Here is an 18,366-nt window from a genome sequence, read left to right on the forward strand (position 1 = left end):
ACAGCTCCTCATATATGTCTGCTTTAGGGGCTGGTGGCTTTTGACCTGTGAGTGTTACTTAGAAATTGTGCAGGAGTTGAGGCTTCTGCTAGGTTGAGATGATAACTGCACTATTTAAAGATGGCCATGGAACCAGAAAGAGCCAGGTGTCCTGATAGGGCTGTTCTTGAGCCCCCGTCTGCTCACCACACTAGTGAAGTTTGTGGGGGCAGCTGTAGGAAGTCCTGGACAGTCATCTCAGAGGCATCCGCCTGCCATGCACCTCTGGGCGCATCTTCAGCCTGCTCTGTGGGATGCCATTTCACTAGGGGGAGTGGAGTGGCTACCTGGCTCTTGGATTGGAAGGAGCCTGGGGAAGCGATGATGGTACCAAAGTCAGCTTCTCCATTGCCAGGATGACTGGGAGGATTTCGGTAGGCCAAATCAGACCAAATGTCCAGCACGTCACTGTGGGCAGCCTGAGATCCTATGTTCCCTTCCTGAGAACTTCTCAACCCCTTTCCTAGAAGGAACCATTAAAAACTCCAGCCACAGGCCCACCTTTGCCCACTACTAACATAATTCAAATTCCCCTACAATCATGGTATGCTTTCTGCTTTCCCAGGCTCTTTATCTATGGTGTCATCCCCCTGAGGTGGGCTGAATAAGGGTCGTGGGTTCTGTCTTACAGCAGAGGTCTCAGTAAGTCAAGACAAGCCCAGGATCACCCAGCTAGTCTGTGGCAGAACTGCAGCTCAGGGCTCCAGAGTCCTAGCTCTCGGCTCCTTCCTGTGCGTTATGCTGCGGGCTGCCTGAGCTCTGCCGGACTCAGTCCCTGTGCTCCTGAGCACAGTGCTCTTTTCCAAAGCACAGCCTTTGCCACAGGGGCCCCTTCCCCAGACTGACCTTCTCTTTGGCTTCACACTTCTTCTTCGGGTGGGGGCAGGAGAGTGGGAAGGGATTGGGCTTGGCTGTTGATGAACTTAGAGAGGTATGGTGGGGCCACTAACCACTAGATGCTCAGCCATGTCTGACTCTTTGTGACCCCATGGACTATAGCCTACCAGGCTTCTCAGTCCATGGGATTTTCCAGGCAAGAGTACTGGAGTGCGTTGCCATTTCCTTCTCCAGGGGATCTTCCCAACCCAGGGATCGAACCCAGGTCTCCCGCGTTATACGCAGACGCTTTACCCTCTGAGCCACCAGGGAAGCCAGTGGCCTTTAAATCACAGAGTGGAGTGTTTCAGGTGAGGAGGGTGAGCGAGTCCGAGCAATTGCTGTCATTAGCATTAGTGAGACCACTGCTCTGGCAGGACTGGGGCAGTAGCTCCTCCTGTCTGCTCCCAGCTACTCTGTGGAGCAGGGATATTGGGGTGACGTAGGGTGCAGACCAGGGTGCTACTTTTCACCTCGTGGGATCCCACCTTTTACAGTGGCTATCCAGTTTGGAGAAGGGCTCTCTGGGTCAGATTTTGTATCCATTTTCTGTGTCTGGGAACATGTGTATGTCCTAAGGCTCCAAATCCTGTGTCTGCCAGTGTACATACATATGTGGGCATGTGTGTGCATATACGGGCACACCCACATGCTGCCTGAACTATTGGGTCCTCTGGGAATGGCCGTGGCTGTGGACTTGGGAGTTCTCCAGTTAGTGCTCTGACTTTTATCTCATCTGGGCCCATGTTTCTCCCCTGCATCACTTTTTCTGTCCCCCATTCCTGGGGGCTGGGGAGGGTAAGGGTGAATTCGGGTAGAGGCTTGGCCCTTTTTTGGTTCTCCTGCTAGGTTCAGCCCTGCCACAGGGTATCTGACTTCCTGTGTTTGACTTTTCACTTCACACTGGGTCCAGATGCTGTCTGTCCTCTCCCTGACTCTCCCAGTCTGCCAGCAGAAGGGTAGACAAGAAGCTGTCTCTGAGTTTCCCAGATGTAGAAGGGGTAAGGAAGGAAGGAAAGCACCATTTATGAGGTTTCTCTGAGTCCTTATCACCACGCTGGCTGTCTCACATCCCATCTCTCCTAGAACAGGAGCTTTGAAGACAGCTTCCTCTGAAAACTGATTAGGTGGTAGCCTTCCAGCAGTGAGCAGGGAGACCAGAAGCTGATGGCAGGCAGAAATCCCTAGCTGTTGGCTGCCTTCCTCAGTTCCCTTTCCTTTGCTCTGACCGCTGGGCATCCCTGTGCCAAACTCAAGGTGTTACTGCCAGGCCGTGCACGTGTTAACCACCCTAGCCGGTGGCTTCTGACAGTGCTAGCATTAGGCAACGACTTGGAGGGAGAAGATTCCCAGACATGAGCAGAGGCCCCCCTTGGAAGCCCTGCCCTAGGAGGGTAACCCTCCCCACTCCCCGTCACCGATCCTTCACTTCATTCAGTCCCTGCTCCAGCCCATAGGAGGCAGTTCATGAGTTCAGAGTGGAAGCCTGCTGTCTGCCAGGGTTCAGGAGTAGGGGATGACTTGATCCAGAGACTTCCCTGAATGACGGGCATGGAGCAGATCAGGGTTCTCTGCCTGCCCCAGTGTCCAGCCTGGGCCTTGCCAGGTAGCCATGTTGTACCAGGGGTCAGGGTAAGAGCTACTCTGTCCCTGTTTCCTGTGACCCCAGAAGTCTATTCTATATGGGACTCATATCCACTAAGAACTCTTTAACCCCTTCTGTACTCACCCTGGCCTGAATGTGGAGGAGAAACCTATGGTGGGGTAGGGACCCTGTTTCTCCTCCTCCCACTTGCACAGCCCCACTTGGGAGGACTCTGGCCGCTTTCTGGCTGCTCCCTTTCCACTTACTGAATCATTTCTATATTTGGCCAGCAAGCCATGTGGGTGGGGGAGCCACTCCACTGCGGCTGCCCTTCTGACAGCTGGGGGTGGAGAAAGCTGGCAGCAGAAGCTGCAGCATCGGGCATGTGCATTTCTAGGGAGAACTAAGGAAGGCACCATCTGAGTGAGAAAACCCGGAGGAGGGGCCTGCCCAGCTCCTCCCCCACGCTCCCACATTCTGCTCCAGGTTCCTGTGTTCTCTGCCCTCACCCATGCCTCCTCCTCTGCCCTTCTCTGCTCAGCTGCTTCTCACAGTAGTCTCTTCTCCAACAGACCACGGCCCTCCAGAAACGATGGTTGTCAGTGGACCCAGCTGGGACTCTGCCAGGCTGCAGTGCTCAGTCTAAGAGAAGGGTCCTCTCTGAGCCCTACTTGCTCCACCTGTCATGGCCACACTCGGCTGCTTCCTCCTTGTCTGGGGACACAGGGTACCCAGCCCCAGCCCAGAGAAGCTTAAACCAGACCCTCTCACTCCGTTTCACAGGGGCACTCTGGGCACCAGGCCCCTTTCAGACTGAGACCAACTGATGCCATGGAGAAGCCCCTGCCCACCTCTTCACTCACTTGGTACTGCCCACTGTGAGACCTTTTCACTGAGACCCCCGGAGGTGCCAACCCTGTGAGCCACTCCCCTGTCCCCTGCCCAACCCCACCATGTGTGAAGTGATGCCCACAATCAACGAGGGAGACCCCCTGGGGCCTCCCCATGGAGCCGATGCTGACGCCAACTTTGAGCAGCTGATGGTGAACATGCTGGATGAGCGGGAGAAGTTGCTAGAGTCCCTTCGGGAGAGTCAGGAGACTTTGCTGGCGACACAGAGCCGGCTCCAGGATGCCCTGCATGAGCGAGACCAGCTCCAGCGCCACCTTAACTCTGCCCTCCCCCAGGTAAGGCCTGCCGGTCAGCATCTCTCTCCTCCCCTTCCCCTCACCCAGCCCAGCAGAGCCACACCTTCTGAGCCCTCAGCTCTGCATCTGTGAGCATCTCAACAGATGGAACTCACAGAGCATTTCCTCTCCTTCACCTTGTTTCATAAAACCTTTCCCTGTTTCTCCCAAGCGCCTCAGGCTGAAACTGGCTTCACCTGGAGAAAAGGATGGCCTTTGATGCAGGAAAGCCCCGCCTTAGTGGCCAGCTGCAGTGAGCCCAGGCAGCCAGCAGGTGGCAGCCGGTACTGGGCAGGACGCTTCCCCTTGGCTGCTCTTCACCAGGGTCTGTTCTTGGAAGTGGTGGGTGGGAACCACAGACAGCGAAGATGGGAGAAGCTTTAGAGACAATCTAGTTCACCTCTCATTGCATGGATGAGAGAAACAGGAGGCATCCCGTGGACAATTATAGACAGAATTGTGACACCTCTCTTATTCTCCTCCGTCAACAGAACTAGCAGCGATTATAGTCACCCTTTATGGCATCTTCTGTATGCTGAGCACTTTGCGTGGGGTTTCCCTCACAGAATTCTCACAGCTGTGAATTTGGTGCTATTATCACCATCACCTCTATTATACAAAGGATGAAACTCAACCTTGAGGAGATTGGTGAATTGCTTCTGAAAGCCCTGCCAGTAGGGGAGCTGCCAGGGTGGAGGAGGCAGCCCTGAGGAGCTGGAGTGCTCCTCTGCCCCTTGCACGTGGGGAGAAGGGCCAGAGCGGGCAAGGTTCCTGCCCAGGCTTCAGAAGTGTCTGCAGGGCAGAGTATTATGATGCTTTCTAGATGAGAATATGGAGCCCTGGTGAGGAACTGGGGTGAGAGATGGGCCCATCCTATGCCCACTGTGTTTGGAGCCCTGAGCAAGCCCTGGGATGAAGGAACCACCTGCCTCTAGGGAGCTCATACACTAAAAAGGAAATAGACAAGAACCCAAACGACAGGAAGAGTGTGGAGGAACAGAAGAGGGGCTCCAGAGGACTGTTAAAATCATATCAATGATTAAAATAGGGGCCAGATCATTGATCCTCATGGCAGCCCTTGAGGGACGACTGTATCTTTTGGATTAGACATTCAAAGGGGTTTGGCATTTTGCCCAAGATCACAAATGGGCAGAGCTGAGAATTGATCTTAATTCTGCTCTGGGAGCTTCACAAAGGCAGGGATTATGTCTTTCTTGTTACTGTGTCTCCAGTGACCAACACAGGAGCTGGTACATGGTCAGCACTCCCAGAATTTTGTTCCAATTTTCAGTGGAAGGAAAAAGCCTTCCACTAGGAAGACCCCAAGGAAGTGTGTCCTTTGCAATGGACTTTGAAAAACCAGGTGTTAACAGAGGATTGGGAGGGAGGGAGAGGGAGCCCACTGAGCAAAGGTGTGGACTTTACTAGTGATTGAGAACAGCAGGTTACTCAGGTTAACTAGGTCTTAGGGTGTTTGGAAAGGAACTGTGAAAGAGAAGCTGGAACCAGGATAAGAAGTTTGTATTTAATGGTGAAGACAACATTGCTTTGGGAGATTACCCTGGCAACAGTGTGTCAGATGGTAAGAGCTGGGGAGGGAAGTAGGAGGCACACTGCGGTGGGAAGACTAGGCAGTGACTGAGCCCGGACAGGGTGGGAGAGCTGGTAGTGCCAAGTTAGGAGCTCGGAGCATGCCGTCAAGTGGTCAGGTGTGTGTGTGGGAGAATGTCTGCATGCCCACGTGTGTGAGCTGGATAGTGAAGCCGCATGAGGCCAGGCCTGGCCTCCGGGATGGGAGCTGCTTGACTGCTGTTGCCCGTGACTTTGAGAGAAAGGCAGGAATCATGAGCAGGGTCCGCGTCCGAGGCTTCTTAGGCTCTGGCATCTCTCTGTGTCCCTTGTCTCTTCCCTGTGTCTCTTGTCCCCTTGGCCTGATATGGAATGATGAAAGGTGATTGCTTTGAAATTCTTCCTTCAGTAGTGATTCTGTGCTGTGTGAGAGAGACTGCAGGTTGGGATGGGACTGTAGCCACTGTTCAGTCACTCCCAGACCCTGAGCATCCACAGAGTTTGGACTCCTTAACTAAACACCTTTCTGGAATTAGTTGATGTCTAATTATAAATAGATATGATAGGCCTGGGTCTGTGGGGCCAGCCTCTCACCCTCTGTTCTTGACCTCCTGGAGGAGAGTGGGATGGAAATGTCTTTCAGAGTGTCTGGGCCTATCATTGTGGGAAAAGACCCCTCAAAGGGATACTTTATACATGGGCATTTGGCAAATCCAGGACCAATGCCCTGGCATCAGGCCCCAGGATGGAGCGAGCTGGGATCCTAGAAGCCAGAGCTGAAGCCACATGGCTGATTCAGCAGATCTGTACACTCTTGTTTCTAGGTAGGGTGGGCCCTTCAGTCATCTCATTTCTTTCGCTACCTGAAACTTGCAAAACTCTGGGAAGGGAGTAGAAAAGAGCTCTCCAGAACACTCACTTCAAAGCCCCCTTCTCTTCCTTCTTTAATATCCATCGATCTCTGCTTGGACCTTACTAACAGCAAACCAGAAGTGAAACTCCCCTCCACCCGCTTCTACAGGGAAATGTGACTGGATTGTTGGAGAAACAGAAATGCAAAATGGGAGGGGGGCATAATCAGGTTATACTGGTGGCTGGAGGAGGAAAGAATCACAGAGCACACTTGGTGACTTTCTCACTGTCATATCCAACTGTATTCCCTTGCATGTACTTGGAATGCTTCTCCCCTCTGGAGAAACATATGCTAATAGTATGGATGGATAGGGCTTCCCTGTGGCTCAGCTGGTGAAGAATTCACCGGCAGTGCAGGAGACCCCAGTTCGATTCCTGGGTCAGGAAGATCCCCTGGAGAAGGGATAGGCTACCCACTCTAGTATTCTTGGGCTTCCCTGGTGGCTCAGGCAGGAAAGAATCCACCTGCAATGTGGGAGACCTGATTTTGATCCCTGGGTTGGGAAGACCCCCTGGAGGAAGGCATGGCAACCCTCTCCAGTTTTCTTGCCTGGAGAATCCCCATGGACAGAGGAGCCTGGCGGGCTACAGTCCATGGGGTTGCAAAGAATCAAACACAACTGAGTGACTAAGCACATGTGTATGGGTAGGGATTTTTCTGGGGACAGTTGGTGGAAGAAAGGGACAAGTGACAGGATCCCACCACTCACTGACTTGGGTGTGCAGGATACTGTGTAAGTGGTGGATCCTCAAGCACTGAGGGGCCTTGGGGATTTACAGGAGTTTACCACCTTAACCCGGGAGCTGAGTATGTGTCGGGAGCAGCTTCTAGAGAGGGAGGAAGAGATATCAGAGCTCAAAGCAGAGCGGAATAACACGAGGGTAAGTGGGGTGACCTGGTGTGTGTTTGTGCTTTGGGGGGTCGGGGTGTATGACCGAGGGAGCAGGCATGGCCAGCACATCCAGCCCCATCCTCACCTCCTCTTGCCTTGTCTTCTGGGATGATAGTCAGTGTGTTCAACCATCAGTCCTAGGCTTTTCACCTCTAGTTGGGGGATCGTGGGAAAGTCAGGATCTTGAGAGAGAGGCTCGGGCAGGTCTGAAGTTGGGGCAGTGCCCATTTACCCACTTGGGAGTATTTCAGCATTCCAACAGTGGTACACACGGCAGGGCTTGGGTTTGCTGGGTGTTTGTGTGGGCCATGCTTATAGCCCCTGGGCGTAGGCTCACAGTCCTTCCTTGCACCCTCGCCTTGTCTCTGCCAGTTGCTTCTGGAACATCTGGAGTGCCTGGTGTCCCGCCATGAGCGGTCACTGAGGATGACTGTGGTGAAGCGTCAGGCCCAGTCACCCTCAGGGGTCTCCAGTGAGGTGGAGGTGCTGAAGGCTCTCAAGTCACTGTTTGAGCACCACAAGGCCCTGGATGAGAAGGTACCTAGGCTAGCCGACAGCCTGCATCCACCCCCGATGCAACCATGGGTACAATACAATACAGTCCAGTCCACCCCCAGTCTCTTCCCTGGAGCCTCCATGCATCCCTTCTCTGAGATTTGTGTATCCTCTGTTTAGGGAAAACTGCCTTCTAGCTTCCTAACTGGCTTACTCCTACCGTTAGTCCAATTTCCAGGTCCTTCCATTAGGTGCCCTCTCAGAAATTTGCCTTTTGGTAGGTCTTTCTCTTTGCCTCACGCTCAGTGATGGTAGACCAAGCCCAGGCTTCTCCAGCTCAAGTCCAGAGGGTCCCTGTTTCTTTCTCCATCTCCCCTTTCCTTGGGCAGGTGCGAGAGCGGCTCCGGGTGGCCCTCGAGAGAGTGACCACTTTGGAGGAACAGCTGGCGTGTGCCCACCAGCAGGTAAGCTACTTTCCCTCTTTTCATCTGGAAGCCATGGCTGGGTTACACCTGTTCCCAACTCCGGTCCTCATCAGACTTTTCCCTCCTGTCTTAGCTGGAGATTGTTAGCTAACATGAGGCATCTGTCTCTGGGAGGTGGGGGATTTGGAAGGTCTAGAAGGTTCTCTTCTCTTTGACTCCCCGCAGGTGTCTTCCCTACAGCAGGGGTCAGGGGTTCGGGATGGAGTGGCCGAAGAGGAGGGGACTGTGGAGCTGGGATCAAAAGGCCTGTGGAAGGTGGGTCATGGGGAGCTGCACAGAGGGGGCACGTCTTACCCCAGACGGGGTGTGGGCCCAGCCCGGCTTTTGTGCAGTAAAGTGACTGCTTGAATTAAATTTGGAGTTTTCTCCAAGGTTATCATCTCTCTTTCCTTCTTGCCCTTACCCCATCTGCAAAGAAATCTGCAGGTTTTTCTTTTAGTGCCCAGTATGTATGCTGGTAAGCATGTAACTGAATTGTTAGGAGCCATCTATCTAAGAGATCGCTTCTCTTTCTGAGCCTCTGTTCCCCTAGTCATGGCCCTCTCTAGGTTACAAGAGACTGAAATAGCAGGTAAAACTAGAAATGATTGCTTTTCAAGAGAGACACAGGAGAGTGAGGGTGTTTGATTGTTGTTTGGCGTGAGGTCCTGGAGCTCAGAGGACGAAGGGTGTTCCTGGGACATGTGCTCTGGAGCTGGGGCAGAGCTGTGGCCTGCTTTGGATGTGCTGTCCTTCTGCCCCCCTCCCCAGGGCAGGGCAGGGAGGGGGTGCCTGATGACTGACTGAGAGCTCCCTGTCTCTGGAGGAGGACACAGGCCAGGTTGAGGAGCTGCAGGAGCTTCTGGAGAAGCAGAACTTTGAGTTGAGCCAGGCCCGGGAGCGACTGGTCACCCTGACAGCAACTGTGGCTGAACTAGAGGAGGACCTGGGCACAGCCCGCCGGGACCTCATCAAGTCGGAGGAACTGAGCAGCAAACACCAGCGGGACCTCCGGGAAGTGAGCAGGGGCCTGGGCCTGACGCTGTCTTTCTGGGTGCAGGCCTTTGGCACTTAGGAAGGCAGCTGTTGGATGTTGTGGGTATTGAGGGAGGGCCAAGCAAGGGCTGAGGAGTGTGAGACTGAACGCTCAGGGGGTCCAGTGTGGGGAGGAGTGGTGGGAGGGATGGGTCAGGGTCAGAAACTGGTAGGGGAGTCTGGAGGAGACACAGCCATTCTGGTGTGGAGGCACAGACAGAGTCGGGGCGGGAAGAAGCTGATGCCCTTCTCCGGCACCCTCTCCTCTCCTGCTCAGGCTCTAGCCCAGAAAGAGGACATGGAGGAGCGGATCACCACCCTGGAGAAGCGCTACCTGGCTGCTCAGCGTGAGGCTACATCAATACATGACCTCAATGACAAACTGGAGAACGAGCTAGCCAATAGGGAATCCTTGCATCGCCAGGTAACTCCTGCATTTGGGGTTTGGGGGCATTGTACTCGACCCTGGAGGTCCTGATGATCATGCTTGACCCTCCCCTTGGTGGCCCAAGAGCCTCTGAAGTACAGCAGGCCACCTTGGGAGAGGGAAGTCAGGTGTCTTTGGGTATCCTGGAATGAAGATGATCCCTGGCCTGTCACCTGCTCTCTCCTGAAGCTAGGGGTAGGGGATGCTTCAGTGCTCCTTCTTGACTCTCCTTCCCACCCCTCACTCTGCTAGTGTGAGGAGAAAGCCCGATATCTGCAGGAGCTACTGGAGGTAGCCGAGCAGAAACTTCAGCAGACAATGCGCAAGGCCGAGACGCTGCCAGAGGTGGAGGCTGAGCTGGCCCAAAGAGTTGCGGCCCTCACCAAGGCAAGTGGACCGCGGGCCTGGGAATCTGCCTCTGACCGCTTCTGCTTGAGCTCTCCTGGAGCCAGGAAGTGGGTGGAGAGAGTGGGACGTGTGATGGGCTGGGGCCAGGAAGCTGCTGCTCATTGCATGGCTCCAGGAAGCACACTTTCTTGTCTCTGTCAGATGGGAGAGTAACCCCTGCCCTTATCACTCCACAGGGATGTGAGCCCCATGAGGGTGAATGTAAGAGTACTTTAAGAAGTAGAAGAAACTGTGTCAGTGCAAAGTATTTTTATTATTATTTATACCATTGTGATTAATAGTAATACTTCCTTTTGGGGTAATCTGAAGTGGAAAAAAATAGGACTTTGATTTCTGAAAAAGTGAAATTTGAGAGGAGATATAATCAGAGTTTATACATCTCTGAAGGGGCTGGGAGTTTAGGCTAAGCATTTCATTTTTTGTCAGATTGAAGCATTCTAGATCTTGGGACCACCTCTGGCTGTTTGAAGGCTGCAACTTTTGGACAAATGAAAGGGAATATAATTTTACCCAAAGGATAGTTAACTTTATGGAGGTGTATGGCTAAAAACATCCTAGGTCTGGAAGAGCTGTGTAAATGCATGGACATGTGGTGGCTTAATCAGGAGAATTTAGGAGTGTTTACAGTGGGAAAGACTTTTCAGGGGTGCCCCATGTGGGATCACCATAGCTACCCCCTCAAGCAGTGAAGAGAAGGAAACTAATATTTAGTAAGCATCAGACCCTAGACCTCTGGAGGTGAGAGGCTGGCCATTGTGCCAGTGTGGCAGCTTGGGAGCTCTGCAGATGGAGCCTCCAGCCTGGCTGTGCCTCGTACATGCAGGACCAGATTTACTTCTGCCACTGACTGGCTCTGTGACCTGGGAAAAGTCACTCCCTCCATAATTGGGTGTCTCTGTCATTATCTCTGTGATGAAGTCATCATCTCTATAATGATGGGGTTGAACTTGGTGATCTCTAAGCCTTTCAGGAAATATCCCCTAGGAATGAAGAACAGAGTTTAAAGTCCAGCAGAAGATACTGTGTGTGCGATGCTGAGCAGTCAGGTTTCATCACTCCCAAAACTGACCAGAAGGGCTGGACTGAAGTGATTAATGTGTTCGGGAAGTCATTGTAGAAAGACTTTTAGAAGGGATTTCCTGACTATAAGATGTGTAATAATATTGAATACCTTGTCAAAAGAGACAGTGAGGTCCCCATCTTTGACAATGCATGAACAGAAGGGGAGACCACTCTACAAGGGCTGGTTTAACAGCAAAAGTAATCACCGTGGCTAGCTTTTGTTGAGTGCTCATTGAGTCCTAAGTGTTTACCATGGATTATGACCTTTGGTCCTTGCAAAAGGCATAGATACTATTATCACAGTGGAGGAGACAAAAGCTCATAGAGGCTCAGTAGCTTGCCCAACGTCACACAGCTGGGATGGGAGGGAGCCAGGATTTGAACTCTGGCTGGAGTCTGTGCTCCTATCTAGAGGCACAGAGATTTATGGTAGCTCATACTTTCAAGTGGCATTCTTTCTGGAAGCATGAGAATTTACAGTCTCTTGAGCTGCCAGCTCTGAGATAGTGTAAGGTTAGCCCTGAGCAGGAAGGAGGAGGTGTGGGTGGGGGAATCTGGCAGGGGTTGGGGTACATGGGAAGAATGGCAGTGGTGGGGACAAAGTGCTCCGCTATGGTAAGTGGAGAGCTTGGCTTCATTTTTCCCTGAGGCCCTAATTCCCAAAGACTCCTGTGGCACCTGGGAGCATGGGATGCAAGGTCTGAGCAGGAGGAAGGATGATCTACAAGCTACACCAACCCATTCCTACCTCCAGGCTGAAGAGCGACATGGCAACACTGAGGAGCACCTCCGACAGCTGGAGGGACAGCTGGAGGAGAAGAACCAAGAGCTGGCGCGGGTGAGAACACCAGACAGGACTCTTTGGTGCCCCTGTCTGCCCCAGGGTGGTACCACAGGATGGTCTGTGAACAGGGAAAGGAGGAGACTAGGAGCTGGACAAGGACCTAACTAGGACAGAGACAGACACATGAAGAAGCTGGGGGCATGGGCAGGAGCACTGGAGAGAGGGGCCCCAGAGGATGGAAGTGGCCAGGTGGGCACAGAACCACAGTAGGAACAGGTGCTTCCCTGCGGTTGTGGAGGGAGGGCCCAGGAGACCAGTGAGTCTGGGGTTGTGAAGGGAGGGCCGTGGGACTGTGGAGGGAGGGCCGCGGGGGCCTCCTGTGAGGCCGGGGCTGTGGCGGGAGGGCCGCGGGGGCCTCCTGTGAGGCCGGGGCTGTGGAAGGAGGGCCGTGGGGGCCTGTGAGGTTGAGGTTGTGGAGGGAGGCCCGTGGGGGCCTCCTGTGAGGCTGGGGCTGTGGAAGGAGGGCCGCGGGGGCCTGTGAGGTTGGGGTTGTGGCAGGAGGGCTGCGGGGCCTCCTCTGAGGCTGGGGCTGTGGAGGAAGGGCCGCGGGGGCCTGTGAGGCTGGAGCTGTGGAGGGAGGGCCGCGGGGGCCTGTGAGGTTGAGGTTGTGGAGGGAGGGCCGCGGGGGCCTCCTGTGAGGCCGGGGCTGTGGCGGGAGGGCCGCGGGGGCCTCCTGTGAGGCCGGGGCTGTGGTGGGAGGGCCGCGGGGGCCTCCTGTGAGGCCGGGGCTGTGGAGGGAGGGCCGCGAGGGCCTGTGAGGTTGAGGTTGTGGAGGAAGGGCCGTGGGGGCCTTCTGTGAGGCTGGGGTTGTGGAGGGAGAGCCGCCGGGTCCTGTGAGGCTGGGGCTGTGGAGGGAGGGCTGCGGGGTCCTGTGAGGCTGGGGCTGTGGAGGGAGGGCCGTGGGGGCCTGTGAGACTGGGGTTGTGGAGGAAGGGCCGTGGGGGGCTCCTGTGAGGCAGGCTGCATTTGCAGGTGCGCCAGCGGGAGAGGATGAATGAAGCCCACAACAAGCGCCTGTCAGACACTGTGGACCGGCTGCTTATCGAGGCGAAGGAGCGCCTGCAGCTCCACCTCAGGGAGCGCATGGTGGCCCTGGAGGAGAAGGTGCTGCAGATGGCTGTTGGTGGTCAGGTTACTGGGAGGAACAGAGCTGGTGGAAATGGGTAGGGGGGCAAAGGCGTGGGAGGAGCCCCGCGAGCAGGTGGGATGGGGCTGCAGCAGTGGGCTGTGGACCAGAGAGAAGGGAAAGAGCAGCTAGGGGATGGGGGGTGGTGGTTTGGGGGTCAGGTGGGCAAGGAGCGGCTGAACTGGAGAGCAGGCCGAGCGCAGATGGTCCTGGGAGGGGACGGCATGGCCAGAGCTGGAGTTGGAGTCAGGGCAGAGAGAGGCAGGCTTCTTGGCTCACAGCTGATCTCCCCCAGAACACGTTGATCCAAGAGCTGGAGACCTCCCAGCGGCAGATTGAAGAGCAGCACCATCACAAGGTACCCGGTTGCTGGCCAGCCCTGCCAGCCTGGGAGGGCTGATCTTGCTGTGTGGAAAGAACATACCTGTGTTTCATGTAACTGCTCTCAAACCCAGCACTGTGCTAGCCAGTTCATTAGTCCATGTTCACATGTTAGCCCACTAATCGTCACTAAAGCCTGTCACAGTGGATGTATCACCACCCACCTGTAAAGAAGAAACTGAACCATAAGCTTAGGGCAGAGAGTGGGTAGCAGAGAGACAGGGCCCAGTGAAGGACTTGACAAAATGACTTGGTGGGGCTTCCCAGGTGGCGCTAGTGGTAAAGAACCCACCTGCCAATGCAGGGGACATAAGAGACGGGTTCAGTCACTGGGTGAAGATCCCCTGGAGGAGGGCATCCCACTCCAGGATTCTTATCTGGAGAACCCTATGGACAGAGGAGCCTGCTAGGCTACAGTCCATATGGTTGCAAAGAGTTGGACATGACTGAAGCAACTGGGCATGCGAGCACACAAACCTGGTGAAGCTCTTGCTTTCTGGCAATCTGGGGAGGATTGCCACTGTGTGTGCCCCAGCAATGTCTGTGAGGCCTGGGAGTTCACTGTGGGGCCCTCTGTTACCTGGCCTTATGTGCCATGTCTTTGTCAGCAGGGAGGGCTCAGCAGACCTGTTCTGCTTGAGTCCTTCCAGACAGAGTCCTCTTCTGGCCCTGCCCTGCCAACCCTTCTACTCACTTTCCAGCTGGACCTCTTCTCTTCTGGTGTCATCTGTGGTCTTGGCTTTGAGCCCCTGGGTTTGGACTTTGCGGTGCATTCTTCTGCTTCTCCCCAACTCTGCTGTTCTCTGTGTCCTTTTATCCCCTTTCTTTCCTTCCCTTGCCCCTATCCCTACTGTGTGTCTGCCTGGCACAGGGCCGCCTGTCTGAAGAGATTGAGAAACTGCGCCAAGAGGTGGACCAACTGAAGGGTCGAGGAGGACCATTTGTGGATGGCATCCACTCCAGGTATGCTCAGGAGGCCAGGCACGCTGGGACAGGGTCCTGGATGGCCCTGGATAGACCCTGGGGGAAGAGACTTCATCCAAACAAAAGACTGCTCAGGACCTCAGGGTCCTCCTCCTATTCAGGGTGGAACACTGAGGTTTAGAAAACTTGGTAAAGTCATCCAGCTTACTCGTGCAGTTTAAAAGGGAGCACCTGTCCTCTGAGGGATGCTGAGAGCCAATAAACCACAGCATGATCCTTCCCCACTGTCGTGGAATACAGGGCATGATTCCTGCTTCCTTGACAGAGGGCATGCTGTTGAGAGGGGTCTACTGAATTACATGCCCACCTATGTCCCACAGGGCCTGCTCATGGGGAGTATCTGGTTCACTCTAGTTCTTTTGAGATAACTTACTTAGGGCTCTGAACATAATGCTGGAATTAGGCCCATGTTTTAGGGAACTTCTGGAGTTTTCTTCATATTTTCTGAAGCATTTGGTATTAAACTCAGACATCAAGCCTGCACTCAATTCTCTGCCCAGAGAGGCAGGGTGATGATTGAGAAGACTAAAGCGGATGATGCTACTCAAGGTTCATGGCTTCTGGATATATTCTGTACAAACCAAAATGTCTTAGATCAGAACTCAATAGGTTCCCTATGGTCATGCTCTTGTTGTATCAGGGAAATAGGGATCATTTTTTTTGAAGAGAGGTAAAAGTAAATGTGTGTATGTATATGTGCAGAGAGGTAGCATAGGACATAAATTAGGAAAAGAGATGTTGAAGAGAAGTCTATAGGTTTCTAGGGTGGTAGACACTTGGGTATCAATTTCAAGTTTATTAGGAATTATTGTATAGGAGTATGGAGGGAAGCATCTTCCCAGGTGGCACAGTGGGTAAAGAATCAGCCTGCCAATGTAGGAGATGCAAGTTCAATTCCTGGGTCTAGAAGATCCCCTGGAGAAAGAAATGGCAACCCAATCCAGTGTTCTTGCCTGGAAAATTCTCTGGACAGTGGAGCCTGGTAGGCTACAGTCCATGAAGTCACAAAGAGTTGGACACAACTGAGCTACAGAGCACATATGGAGAGAAGCAGAGAATAGAGACAGGAAATTGTAGTTGGAATTCCTCCTACTCCTCCGTTCCTGTAGGATGCTAAGAAGAGACCAACCCCCTACTCCAATCAAAAAGACATAGCCCGGAGCACACCAAGCTGTGTGGCATTGCTTTCCTTAGTGACGGAGGATTCTTGGCTTTGACTATAGAAGTACTGACCCCATCATAGAGCTGGAACTGAGCTGCAGAGAAAAGTGGCAGTGGGGATAAGCAGGACTCCCCTCTCCCTCCAGATACCTTGTGTACTGTTTGAAGGTTCTTCTTGTATTAAATGAAAAGCTACCTGCCTAGAACTTACTCACCTGGATCATTCTCATTCCTGAAGCACCAGAGAATAAACCTAATCTCTTGCTTACATGGAAACCTTTAAATCATTTACAAAAGTCATGTCCTTCTCTTCTCCAAGCTGAAGAGCCCTTAACTCTTTGGGGCCAGTGGGTGTGAGCTGGGGCTGTCAGGCCTCAGGGCTCACCTTTTCTCCTCCATCCACCACTCCAGGGCGTACACGGGCAGTGCAACGGATGTGCGGTTCTCCCTGAGCACAACTGCCCACACATCTCAAGGTCTGCGTCGTTGTTACTCAGCACGGCGGGAACCGCCTGCCAAGGTAAGGGGGTGGAGGGGTGAGTGTGGATGGGTCTCCCCAGGGGAATTTGGGGTCAGTTCAGCCACGTGTCTGGCTCTGGTTTCACAGACAGCTGGTGTGCAGGGCACATCCTCCCCCACCCTCCCCCATGTCAGTGACAGCTGCAGCCTCGGGGTTAAGGCCGTCATCAGCTACAACAGCTGTGTTTCGCCTTGACCTCCTGATGGGCGAGAGGTAGGGGCTGGTGGGTGGCCAGCCAGTCCCCGAGGCCCCGCTGAAGCCTGTGCACGTGTGCCTGGGTGTTTTAGTGGTGGGGGTGGGGGAAGTAGGGCCAAGATGAAATTGGCAAGCTCTCTGAAACAAAAGCTGTGGTTTATGGGGGAGGTGAGGGCGGAATAACAGGTTAACTGACCCTTGGGATGGCTCCTGCAGTTTCCTGAGAAGCCTGTAGTTTCTGTGGGGTCTGCCTAGGAAGCTGAGAGGAAACAGGAAAGATTAGGGGCAGAAAAGGACTGACTTCAGTCTTTTGGGGAAGTCTGATTCCTTCCTAGCCTCATAATTGTTAACCATGCTCTGTCTTGAATGCAGGTTCCCTACATGCTCTAGGGCACTAGAAGATAGAGGTAGAGAAGGAGGGAACTCCTATCTGATGGGGAAGAATTCATCTCCCCCCTTAGGGGAACCCCTAAGGCGGGGAGTTGACATCTAAAATCATCTCTTTCTCTCTCTCCCCTCTCTCCTTGTCCTCCTTCTGTTTATAACAACTCAGCAGCTGCCCAGGAGCTCAGTCTAAAGGCTGCAGGAGTGAGAAAACAGCCCTGGGGGGTTTGGGACACAGAAGATAGGGTTAGAGATGGGCTCTTCCCTTTTCTTCCCCTGATCTCACTCTCCCAGCCCAGTTCTGTGCTCTTTGCACTTCTAGGCCTTTGTCTACCAAAGAGGTTTGTAGGACGATTTCTGAGAAGCTGCCTCCTCTGAGGGTTGACCAGAGGGTTCTGTAATGTGCTGAAAGTCTGTGAGACACAAGACAGTTAGGCCTGCTTGGTTTTGTCTTGTTCCCTTTATCTTTTGTGTGCACAGAAATGGATAGACTTTACATAATACTTACTTGGTGCCAGACACTGTGCTAAGTGCCTTATATGCATTTCCTAATTTAATCCTCAGAGCTAACTATGAAGTAGATACTGTTACTGTTCCCACTTTACAGATGAAGAAACTGAGGCACAGAGAGGTTAAACAGCTCTTTCATAGCTGGGACTTGGTGGAGCCAGCATTCAAAGCAAGGCAGTTTCTGGAATCTGTTCCTAACTATTCTGCTGTCTGCCTCCTTGAGTTTGGGTATTGTTTCTTAGACTTTAACATACAAGTAAGTTATCCAGGAATTTTGTTAAAAGGCAGATTCTGAATTAGTAGGTCTGGGATGGTACCTGAGATTTAGCATTTCTAACAGCCTCCCGGGAAATGTCAGTGCTGCTGCTGTAGGTGGGGAGGGTCCTGCTCCTCAGCCATCGCGTGAGTCTTACCCACCTCTCTATCCTTCTCTGCTAAGGACTGGGAGCCATCTCCACGGCCTGCGGTGCTGGTCCCGACAACCACCCCTGCCTTTGACAGTGACCATGAGATCTCTGATGTGGATGAGGATGAACCAGGGGGTCTGGTGGGCTCCATGGACGTTGTCTCCCCCAGCAGCCACTCAGACGCCCAGACCCTGGCCATGATGCTGCAGGAGCAGCTGGATGCTATCAACGAGGAGATCAGGTTAGGGCAGGGGTGGAGGGCCTGGGAGGTTCCTTGAAGGACAGAGGCTCTTTGTGTTTGAGCACTGCAGGAGAGATTCTGTATGTGTTTGCTTGTCTCTTACAGCTGCACCTTGAGTGCCATCATCTAGGGACCCTGTGTGGGGATCAGGCAAGGTTCTGGCACAACGCTGATGGAGAGGGGCAGGACCTCAGATTGACTTCTCAGGCTTCATTTTTCCTCCCAGGTCTTCGGAGGCTGTGTTCCTGACCTCCTACAGCTAAACACAATCACTTTTGTGTAGTTCCCACATACTGAGGCCAACTCAGGGTGAGAGCTTTTGTCAGTCTTATCACAGTCACTAGAGGAGACAGCATTATTTCCATTTTACAGACAAGGAAACAAATCAGGTAGATTAAATGATTTGCCCAAAGCAGTGCAGGAAGTGGCAGAGCCAGGATTCAAAATTTTCTAAACTCCGTGCACTGTGTCATGCCTTCCATCCCTAATGAAGCGTCAGACAGAAACCACTGGCAGGGAATGTTATCAAGATCTGCACTTTACTCCATTTTTATAGAGAGTTTATTAATGTTTGTGACAAATGGCAAAGGAAAGTCCAAAGCAGAGAACATCAGTGCTTTACAGGGCTGTAGGGGTCATCTGGTTCAGTGGTTCCAATACT

The 18,366-nt window shown here is 53.2% G+C and overlaps 1 protein-coding gene across 1 annotated transcript in view; it reads left to right on the top strand.

Moving 5' to 3' along the window:
* Positions 1-1,448: 1,448 nt before the first annotated feature.
* The window catches only part of PPFIA4 (PTPRF interacting protein alpha 4), a 37,447-nt gene continuing 20,529 nt past the window's right edge, over positions 1,449-18,366 (top strand). The window contains exons 1-14 of the mRNA XM_055581675.1: positions 1,449-3,687; positions 6,949-7,050; positions 7,434-7,598; positions 7,946-8,020; positions 8,207-8,296; positions 8,847-9,038; positions 9,333-9,479; positions 9,735-9,869; positions 11,707-11,790; positions 12,769-12,900; positions 13,218-13,280; positions 14,175-14,266; positions 15,860-15,968; positions 17,497-17,705. Coding sequence (XP_055437650.1) covers positions 3,454-3,687; positions 6,949-7,050; positions 7,434-7,598; positions 7,946-8,020; positions 8,207-8,296; positions 8,847-9,038; positions 9,333-9,479; positions 9,735-9,869; positions 11,707-11,790; positions 12,769-12,900; positions 13,218-13,280; positions 14,175-14,266; positions 15,860-15,968; positions 17,497-17,705 — 1,829 coding nt within the window. The 5' untranslated portion in view covers positions 1,449-3,453. The remainder of the gene's footprint in view (positions 3,688-6,948; positions 7,051-7,433; positions 7,599-7,945; positions 8,021-8,206; positions 8,297-8,846; positions 9,039-9,332; positions 9,480-9,734; positions 9,870-11,706; positions 11,791-12,768; positions 12,901-13,217; positions 13,281-14,174; positions 14,267-15,859; positions 15,969-17,496; positions 17,706-18,366) is intronic.

The sequence above is a fragment of the Bubalus kerabau genome, chromosome 5 (assembly GCF_029407905.1).
Source record: "Bubalus kerabau isolate K-KA32 ecotype Philippines breed swamp buffalo chromosome 5, PCC_UOA_SB_1v2, whole genome shotgun sequence".
Classification (NCBI taxonomy): Eukaryota; Metazoa; Chordata; class Mammalia; order Artiodactyla; family Bovidae; genus Bubalus; species Bubalus kerabau.